This window comes from Protopterus annectens, chromosome 5.part1 (genome assembly GCF_019279795.1).
Source record: "Protopterus annectens isolate FY-2018-M chromosome 5.part1, PAN1.0, whole genome shotgun sequence".
Taxonomy (NCBI): domain Eukaryota; kingdom Metazoa; phylum Chordata; order Ceratodontiformes; family Protopteridae; genus Protopterus; species Protopterus annectens.
The window spans coordinates 600,800,600-600,811,651 of record NC_056736.1 but is presented as its reverse complement, the minus strand read 5'-3'; the positions used below and the strand labels follow the sequence as shown (position 1 = coordinate 600,811,651).

At 41.0% G+C, this 11,052-nt stretch overlaps 1 protein-coding gene across 1 annotated transcript in view; it reads left to right on the top strand.

Annotated features, from left to right (window-relative positions):
• The first annotated feature begins 1,485 nt into the window (after positions 1-1,485).
• The window catches only part of LOC122803237 (breast cancer type 2 susceptibility protein homolog), a 74,229-nt gene continuing 64,662 nt past the window's right edge, over positions 1,486-11,052 (top strand). Inside the window, exons 1-2 of the mRNA XM_044072835.1 lie at positions 1,486-1,497; positions 6,671-6,794. Coding sequence (XP_043928770.1) covers positions 1,486-1,497; positions 6,671-6,794 — 136 coding nt within the window. The remainder of the gene's footprint in view (positions 1,498-6,670; positions 6,795-11,052) is intronic.

Sequence of the window (11,052 nt, the reverse complement as noted above, 5' to 3'; positions counted from 1 at the left end):
GGTCCCTGAGAACAGCAACTTTTTATTTAAACATATTCCAGCAGATCCTACAGTTATTTCTCTTTCTACAGACAAACCTTCTAGACTGCTTTCCTATACTAATCTGCTCCCATCTAACAAGGATAGCAAAATGATGGAAGGGTTAGGTAAAAAAGGTGTGTGCCTGCTCTACCCTGGCTTTGAGCCATTCGCTAAGTACCAGACTCGCATGTCAAAATATGTTCTGGCCTTGCTTTTCCAAGCTTCTCAGCTGGAATCAGACACTCCTGAATCTTCAGCCAAGGTGCAGCTTGCCTTTTTACTGTCTACATCAGCCCAGGTGCTTAGACATTCAATTAAACGCAGTTATGATACAGCTGATCTTTCTGCAAGGTCAGCAGCTTCAGGTTCTGTCCTTAGGAGGTACTCATGGTTGAGATTCCAGCCTTTGCCTGATGATATCAAGGCTAAAATTATAGATGCACCTCTGGACAATGATCCCCTCTTTGATGCTGATGCTGCAGCCCTTTTCAAGTCCGTGCATGACAGAGGGGAAAGTGCTTAATGAACTGAAACACGTGTTTGTGTCTCCAGTTCCTAAATACCACAGAAATTACCCTTCCAAGACACAGTTTGTCAGAAGGAAATAACGCAGTTCTTTTCCCTCCCATAGGAAAGGTGCTCATAGACAGGGTTTTTCTAGATCCAAGCAAACCACTGCTCAAAAACCCAACTTTCAAGACAGGCCATATATGTGACTACCTGGCAAATATCTCAGACATACCCCCCTCTCCCAGTGCCCATCTTCTTCTCTTCCGTCTTGGACAAGTATCTCCACTGACAAGCAAGTCCTTTCCATTGTCCAAAACGGCTACTACATGATATGGAAATCTGTCCTTCCTTTGGGCATTTCACAACCCCTCAGGATTATAGGTTCATAGGTGTGTACTAGGCTAATGGCCCTGGAGCCTTTACAAGCCTAGCCCTTAGGATTACCATGGCATTGTGTTACCTGACCTTAGTTCCCAGTGCTTCTGTCAAGTAGAGCCACTGGAGTGATCCCCGGGATGAATTTTCTATTTCCCATCTACTCATCAAGATTTCTCTTGAAGACGGCCAGTGAGGTGGCCGCTTGACATGTATGGGAAGTCTATCCTAGAGGGCTTGCTAAAACAAGGAACTATTCAAGATCTATTCAAGAAGTTCCACCACTACAAAAAGGAAGAGGGTTTTACTCAAGAATGTTCCTTAGACTCATTAAAAGATGGTCCATGGAGACCAATTCTAGACCTTAGGCATCTCAACCTTTTCCTCAAAATGCCAATTTTTCTTATGCTCACTCTGCAAACTCTTGCCTCACCTGCTCCCCCAGACCTTTCTAGTCTCTCTGGACATCAAGGATGCATACCTGCATATCTCCAATCATCCGCAGCACAGGAAGTTTTTATGCTTTTATGTTGCTTCCTCACATTTTCAGTTCTTTTCTTTACCCTTTGGACTTTCTCTATGGCGCCAAGGGTATGTACAAAATGCTTAGCTCCTGTCTGCCTTCTGCAGGCTGCAAGGAATACTGATCTATCCTTATCTGGACAACCTGCTAATACAAGCAGTCCACCCAGATGTTGTATAGGAAAACCCAGCCTTCACTGTTTCCCTACTCCAAGGCCTAGGGTTCACCATTATCTCAAGCAAGTCTTGTCTCAATCCTTCCAAGGATCAGATTTTCCTAGGATACAGACTAAGAACAGATTGGATGATGGCTTTTATTTCTCCTCAAAAAGTGGAAACTCTGCTCAATTACTTCTACAAGCTACTCCCCTTAACCTCCATCTTCTGCTAGGGAGTACTTGTGTTTACTAGGGTCCATGGCATCACTCATTCCCATGCTACCCCCTAGCCAAAAAACACTTTGGAGCCACCATTCCCATCCTCTGGAATTTGTACTCCCTCTTCTCCACTGTATAAAGAGAGAAATTCAATGGTGGGTTCAACAGATTAAATTTAATCCAGGGCTTCCATTTCAACAGCCAACCCCAGATGTTCTTTGTGTTTCACTGTTTCAGTCGTCACATTTGGGTTATGTGCCTGCAGGTAGCCCTCATCCGGCCTGAATAACAGTCTTGGGATTTCTGCGTTGGATGCCTTCGCTTTTTCCATGATGTCAGTTCGTCAGGGGTCTAAAACATGCAGCCAATGCTATTGCATCAATCTTTCTTGCCGTGCGGTGCCTGAAGTAGAAGCAGTTCACAAGTGCCGGTCTGCTGACTCTCTTCGTTTTCGAGTTTCAGACCAGAAATCTTCAAAGATAAGTACCCCGTTGAGGATCCTTTTTTCTTGCTGTAACCGATGTCAGAAAAAATGAATAATTGTCTTGCCTGTGGAAAGCAAATACCTCATTGAGATTTTCGTTCTTACTGCGTCACCTATTTAGGCCCAGACCATGACGTCCCTCGCTGTCTGTTTTGTGCCTTGTTCAACTCCCAAACTATTCGTCTGGCTATTTTTGTAGCTAAATACTTTTTTTCTCTATCTCCGTACTCCAAAATAACTTCGTTAAGCCATCCGACTACCGATCTTCTGAAAAAACATAAGGATAAAGACAGAGACAGACGGCATAGGTCCAAAACTGCCGACAGTGCTTCCGTTAAGCTAGTTGCCAGTCCGATGGTACTCATTGAGGCACTTGCAGCCCCTGATAGCCTTCTCTACAGATTCACAGGCCTCTACTGAGATCCATTCAGAGTCCCGTATGCTGCAAGATGGTTCTTCGACTATGGAACCTGCGGATGTTTCTACCCTGGATGGGTCCAGAGCCGCTGTGCAGGCACCAGCTTCTGAGGGTGTATTCAGGCCTACCGATTTTCATATTAAACCAACGACTTCGTTTCAAGCTAAAAATACCAAATTCCTCAGGCCTAAAGTTCGCACAAGCCTTTCACTCCTCCCTACTCTCAGGTCCCTTGAAAAGTTCTATGGTATGTGAACAAACAGGGGGCACCAAGTCATACCTGCTTTGCAATTTGGCCCTTCAAGCCTGGAAGATTGCCTCTCAAGCGAAGATTTTGTTGCAAGCAGTTTATATTCCTTTGTTTCAAAATAGGCTGGCAGACACTCAGCAGGTCCATGATACAATCCCACGATTGGATGCTTCACAGAGATGTATTTTTGGACATTCTCCACTAGTGGTACTCCTCAAATAGACCATTTGCCTCCCCCATGAACAGACAACTTCCAAAGTTTTGTACCACAGTTCCATACCCTCTAGCATGGAAAGTGGATGTCCTATCCTTCTCATAGAAGGGGATGATTCTTTATGCATTCCTTCCCTTCCCACTCATTCAGAAGGTCCTACTGTGTAACAGCAGGACAAGCTAGAAATCTCGCTGGTGACTCCCCTTTGGCCAAGACAGTACTGGTTCCTTCCTCAAAGGCAACCATCACAAGTTACCGCACAGGTTGAATCTTCTCAAGAAGAACAAGGGATTGCTTACCCATCCACATCTCACCTCCCTGAATCTAACTCTGTGGAAGATAAGCTTTTGATCCCTTTCTGACACCTTTTTTTCTGAGGATGTGCCTCTAGTCCTGCAGGAGGCTAGGAAAACCAACAGTAGAAGATCCTATTTATCCAAATGGAAGAGGTTCTCCATCTGTTGTCTAAAGAATGACCTAGATCCACTTTCAGTGAACAATTCCAGTTTCTATATGTGTGAGCTATGTGAGGCTGGGCTGGCCTACTCTTCTGTTAAAGCTCATCTATCAGCCATATCAGCATGTCTGCTTTTATCTCCTCCCCTAGCTTCTATGTTAAAGGTTAAGCTCTTCCTCAAAGGCATCCTTCACATTAGACCTTCCTGGAAAGCTTACCTTCCTCCCTGGGATCTAAATTTTGTCCTAGAAAAGCTCACTCCGGCTCCTTTCGAGCCTGCAGTGTCAGCTTCTTTAAAATTTTGTACATGGAAAACAATCCTGTTAGTAGCCCTCACTTCTGCCAGAAGAGTTTCTAAACTCCAAGCCCTTATGGCTTGCCAACGTTTTCTCATTTTCCACAAGGACAGGGTATCTCTTCATACTAACCCTTCATGTCAAAGGTGGTTAATGACTTGTCCCTAAACCAATCCATTCATTTGCCCACCTGTTTTCCTAACCTGAAAAACCATAGCTAGAGAGTCCTTCATTCTTTTGATGTGCACAGACAGCTCAGATTTTATGTGGACAAAACCAAGCCTATTAGGAAATCTGAGCAATTGTTTCCTTCCATCCCAAGTTGCTGGGAAAACCTGTCTCCAAACAAACTATTTCTACTTGGATTTCTAAGGCAATTTCATAAATTTATGTCTCCTATGGGAAGACGCTGTCGACGTCTGTGAAGGCTCACTACACTAGAGCAGTAGGCCTCTTCAGGGGCTTTCTTCAAAGGTCTGGACACTGCATCTGTTTTGGAAGCTGCCACATGGTCTTCTGTCCATACCTTCACCAAACATTACAAACTGGACACTATCTCCAGGTCCAGAGCGGGATTTGCTAGGGCAGTCCTGCATGGCTTCATAGAAACCTACTCTGCTCCATCCTCCCTTTCCTTTCCATCAGCTTTGGTACTCTCCCTAGGGTTATGCATACTGCAACATAGGAATAGAAGGACATAGAATAGCTATGTAAAATCTTACCATAACCATAGATGTCCTTCTCTTCCATGATGTAGTATTTTATCCCATCCTCCTAGCCCCTTGGTACTTGCTGCTTACTGGATCATATACCTCATATCCGTGTACTGGTGTTGGGGCATTCTGTTCTGAGGACTGCTGATGTCACCTTTATGGCCTACGTTGCCTAGAATTCTGTGTGCAATGTCACACGTACCATGCAGTAGCAAAAGCCTTTTGTCCATTGACGATGTTCGGGTCGCCTAGGCTGGGAATCCCCAAAGGTTATGAACACTGCAACATGGAAGAGAGGGACATCTATGGTTATAAGATTTTACACAACTATTTTTTTCTCATGAGTAAGGAATTCTACTGGTGCAGTGACTTCTTTGAGGAGCATAATACACCTGTGTAAGTATACTCGCCATAAATGTAAATGTTTGAGCAGGGTCACTGCTGCAGTATGGGCTGCCACCCACCTTTCCCCTTATTTTTGGAAAGCCTTGCATCCTTTGGTATGAGTGGCCTGAAGGTGCGAGGAGATAAGACAGGCATCACCATTAAGTGTAAAGTTACCATTCCTCTACTCTCGTAAGGGACCCCCAGCCTTGATGCCCTCAAATTACGTTCCCCTAACTCCAAGGAGGCTGGGTTCAGAGGGAAACAACTTTTCAAGTCCTCAAAGATTTTGCTGACTGACATGGGTCAGTTGTTTTCTGAACCCTGGATATGGGTACACTTGCTGGTAACCATCCAGACAGAAAAGAGTTAAAAGGCTGTATATACTGTCCCCAACTTTAAGTGTGTATCAGCTGATATCTCAGACTAGGGGAGAAAACCACCTGTACACAGGAATCAAGTGAAGACGTTCTGGAAGTTGGACCAGAAGGTGAATGTGTATTTGCACTTAATTCCCACAGAAAAGGAGTTATACCACAGGAGTGAGTTTACTGGGAAACCTCTTCAGATACAGTGAATATACTTGCACATCTGTACTTTTTTTCTCTCTAAAGTGGTCCCCAGACTTTCATTGAGTTGTTTCATTCACTGTGCATTTTGCCTTGGACAATAACAGTAGGAGAGAGTGTCTGTCTCACCCTTTATGTAAAATATCAACTTTAGTTTTGCCTGTCCAAGGTTAGAGATCTAAATAATTATTTGATCAGCTTTGTTGCATATTTGGAAAGGAAAGGCCTGTAATAAAACAGTGGGTGACTAAATTGCACTATTTTCTGCCGTTAGGAGAGCTGACTGACTTTTTCTAATGCAGTTAAGAGAGGAGACAAAGGGATTGCTACCTTTTAAGAATTTAGGTATGGCTGATGCATGCCATAATGAAATAACTATCTGTGCACAGCTGTGCAAAGCGGTGTAGATTGACCCCCCCTCCCCCCAAGGACAATGGTTTCTTACATGGCATGCAATATGAAGTGGCTTTTGGCTGCATAGTTTCCTTCTCCTACTTCTGTCCTGGTAAGTTTCTTGGGAGTCTGTCCCAATGGCTGAGCTTACTTCAGATATCATATTGAAATAAAGTAATAATTGATATGGGAGTATTCACCATATCAAGTGATCTTTGACAGGGAATTTTTGAAGTAATCCTTTTATTGACCTACCCTCCACTGTCCTCCGAGTATAGTGTATATTAAGGACGTTCTGGTTGGAAAGTGAAGGAATGAAATTTAGAACAGTTTTTGTTGTACTAAACGTTCAAATGGAGATGATATTTTATTAGACTATGTTCCTGTGGTTTAAGATCTGAGGGCTGTGGTAGTAAATACTTGTAACTTATCTGTGGAACTGTGTGGGTCATGTAGGTTAAGCATGACTTCCACTGATACCAGTGCTGAAAAATTTTATACTATTTACAGAGCAGTACACGAAAGAAGGAAATACAACTGTATGACTTTTGTCTCCAGATAAGTTGCGTGTTCCATGTTGGGACGTTTTAATTTATAAAACTGCCTGTCCATGATGAGCTAAGAAATCTTTATAAGCATTAAAAAGCGTGCATGTGGTAAAAACTTGCTTTCTTTTTTAAATTATAGATTGTAGAAAGTCTCTTCTCAAAACAACGACCTAACTTAGATGCTGAAAAAAAGACTTTCAATCTGCAGCTTGCATTTGTAGGTGCTGAAGGTTCTAAAACAACTCATTCTGTCAAGAAAAGTGGTAAGTAGCTGCAGATTATTCTTGATATGACACAAAAGTATCCTTTTGGTGAAGAAATTAAGACATAGTTTCAACAAATCAGCAATTAGAATGTGCTGACATAAACTCTTACAGTTTTAGCAGGATCAGGATGTTTTTGAAGTTATCTGTAAAGGTTGCATCTCAATCCAAACACTATTTACTTTTTTTAAATTTTGTTTTTTTATTCTGTGAAGAATTTTCTTTTTAACTAAACACATAAGAGACCAAGAGTCTGGTGATTCTGTTGTTCATAATACTGATCAGAGTTTTTCCTTAACGTCAAGAGCTCCGCTTATCATCAGCTAGAAGTAAACTGAATCTGTTTGAGTAGTAGCAGACAGACCTTGGTAGAGCAGTGGGAATAATTAGCTGAAAAATAGCTGAAATACCATTCCACCCATTTTCATTTTAAGGGCAGCTCTGTTTTTACTTGGTCTTCTCCCCTCACTGTTTCTGAGGATTGTTACTTGGAGGTTTTACATTTGATCAGGAATGTTTAGAGTTCATTTAGCTTTTGGCAGGGAACCAGCACCCACAAAGACTAAGTTACCAGTCAGCTAGGATACAGTAACAGCTAGCAGTGTATGTTAACATAAGCCAGAATTTCTCCTCACTGTTTCTGAGGTTTGTTACTTGGAGGTTTTACATTTGATCAGGAATATTTAGAGTTCATTTAGCTTTTGGCAGGGAACCAGCACCCACAAAGACTAAGCTACCAGTCAGCTAGGATACAGTAACAGCTAGCAGTGTATGTTAACATAAGCCAGAATTTCTCATCCCTTAAAAGTATACTTTCTGTGGGAAACTGAATGGGTCACAGAGGTATGCTGCTGCTTATACTTAATTAAGGAGTTTTGTTTTAAAAATACTTTGGTATTGTCTTCCCCATGTCTATTGTTTTGTTAAATCAACTTGCTTGTTGCGAGTATAGCTACAATGTAACACTTGCCATGTACAACTAAATGTTTTTGTCTGGTCCTGTCACTGTCTTTCCTAAATAAAACAGTTCTTTCATAAAGTAATCATCTTGCTCTAAACCACCAACAAAACTTGTGCTTTTTGCCCCCCAAAAAATTACTTCCCCCATAAACAAGGATGTATTCACTATTCATGCAGAAAATAACACGATCATTGAGGTTGTACCAAACACAAAATTGCTGTGTCATCATAGATGAAAACCTAATTGATCTGCATATTCATACCAGCATCAAAAAACACATCAAAAACTGGGCCTCCTCTGTAGATACACATACCTCTTTAACCACGCCACAAAACTATCCTTAGCCTCTTCCTTTCTTCCAACTCTTCTTTACGGTGTTCCTCTCCTTACTAATATTCAGTCCTCTCTGGAATCAAAACTTGGCTCATGCTGCAATAAAATTACTAAATTTGTAACCAATGCTTAATATTCATCTCACCACTGTATCACCTTATGCCTACTAAATTGGTTGGAACTCCCACATCATCTTACATGCATCCAGTTAACCACTGCACATAAGTTTATATTTAAGCCATCAAACTGTCCTTTCTTCTCTACTCACTCAGTGTCATCCAACTAGACCTTTCCGATCCAGTAATCCACTGCTCCAGAAAAAAGGAAAAACCAAACCTCTCAGCCAGTCAGATGCTCTACTCCTTTACTATTAGAAAACCAAGGAACACCCTTCTATCATCAATCAGGTCGATCAGCAATGCACATTTCTCTAAAAAAAAAAAAAAAAAAAAAAAAAAAAAAAAGACAACACGTTTCCTCTTTATGGCAGTGTACATGTGCCATAACTGCAATTCCCATAGCATGACTCCCTACTACTCTATCCTTATACCTTCTCTAATTACCACTTTGTTATTACTCTCTATTTCTCAAAACACTTACTTTTCAACAGTGCGGGATACTCACCTATACAGTGTTAATGACTGACTGTGTAGCAAGAATCCATGCCACTCACAAGGTAACTTAAGTATCCTATCCTGTATTCCTAACTTGCTGTACTCCTAATGTGCAAATCAATTTATCTTCAGTGTTGTAATCTATCACTGTACTTGGATCACACCATGTTTATTCTAGTATCAAATGTGGCATAATCATTGTATGTACTGATCATATTGACCTAACTGTATTCGATGTATTATGTACTGATCATGTTGACCTATTGTACTGTGTATATATTATGTTGTATACTGTTTGTATTGTGTATCTTAATGTGGAACTTTTCTCCCCGGGCCTCCACTGAAAATGGACTCACTATGGCCCAGTAGACTATCCCGGTAATCAAACAAGTAAATAAATAATACCATTATGACAGACTTTGTTATGATTGTCTGGCATGATCACATTAATGCAAGTCTAAGCCAGTATCGGAGCATTGTTTCATTTTCAGTTTACTACAGGGGACTCAGGATCTTACTTTGAGAAAGTGTTAACAACAGTCCTTTATAGCATCTTTGATAGCCTGTGTTCCTTAGTCTGTAATTAATTTTAAATTTCTAAGCAGTACCAGCAGTCCTACTTCATAGAGTCTGCAATTGATACTGGTCTCGTGTGACAACTCGCCACTGGACCAATAATAAAGGAGCCTCTATCCTCACCACTGCCAACAGTGGAGGAATGTTCACTGAGAGAATAACAAGTACACACACAGTGTTTCCAGATGCAGCTCTCTGCATCAAGTGCAGTTAAGAGCATACAGAGACCATAGTCAGTCTGGGGCTGGTTTCTCCCTCTTCCTCCAGATCCCCAATAACTGTTCACTGGCACAGCTATAGAGTTGAGATCTCAGTTGAGTGACCCAGGCCAATCACCCTCTGTTCAACCAGTGTTTTGTGTCCCAGCCTAAGTATCACACACATAGACACTCACAGACACTCACAGCCACCCTCTGTCCAGACTATCCACTGAGTGATATTAACATTAATACAAATGGTAGTTTGACCAAGAGCGCACGGCTATTAGATTAGGAGTAGCCCTCAGTGTCACCAAATAAATATGCAAGTACTCTCAAAACTTAAATATCTCTACACAGATCAGTCGCAATGAAAGGTTTAAATATATTTAATAATAAATAATAAAAGAACATGCTAAATATATATTAACAGTGACAGTGTTCAAAATCACAGCAAATATTCAAAATAACATTGCAGTACAGGCTCACACAAAGAAAAAAAAACCTAAACTAAGGTTTGCTGTATTCCTGACTGTATCTAAGAGAATTATACTATTCCCTAGTGACTTACGATTAGGGCAAGGCAGATGTGGTGAGTGGTTCTTGTCATCAGGGCTAAGACAGAATGCTATGTCACACTAAGAGACTTCTCAAAATAACATCTAAAATATTACTGCTGGGATAGCTTGCAGAATTACATAATTTCTGGTCATCTGACTTCTAATCCTCATGCAAACAGCCATTGCTGAAGCTGGCAGTGTTTAGCATCTACCTGTAAAAATACTCATGTAAGGGCTTTTACTTAGATCTTTGGAAGATGCTGGTAGTCATAAAACAGTTACATTCCTTCATGCTTCCAAAGTAAAAATTAGTTTACCCTAAAGACAATGCAGAAAGCTTCCTAGTAGAGACTTTGTGTCTTTAGCTGCATTGAAATATCTTCATTGCGTAGCCTATAAAGTAATTTAATTTCAGATATTTTTCTAAAATTTTCTAGACTGAGGTTAACCTCCTGTATTCCAGTTTCCACTGTTAAAAATATATACATTTAAACAGTTACAATAGTGCATGTGCATTTATGTTCTCTTCAGTAGGGCATACTGTGGATACATTTTAAACACAGCACTTTACAAGTGCCTTTTCAGCACAGACTGCTGTACAAAGCAGTTTGATTTACACTTGACATACAGTTCTAATACATTTGTAACAGAAACATCTTATATAAGTTAGTTTGATATTCAGAAATGACATATAATTTATTTACAAAATTCCAGCTAGCTTTGCTGGCCGTACCTCCTTATGTCACATCATGCTTTTCATTTTTTCAGATCTTGAGCGACCCTTGATCTTCACCAAAGAACTCCATATGAATTTTGACCTTCGTTAAAAAGAGAAGAAATAAAACTTTTAGTACAAACAACCAAGTTGATGAATTTTACATATACATGGGTGAGGGGTGCAAGCCCTCCTGCACCCCCACACCCCCTGCTATTTAAATGTACCAACTCTGAGATCACACTACATTGCAGTAAAGGGAAATCTTCCTGGTCCGTGCTCTCTGGAGATCCCCATTCAGA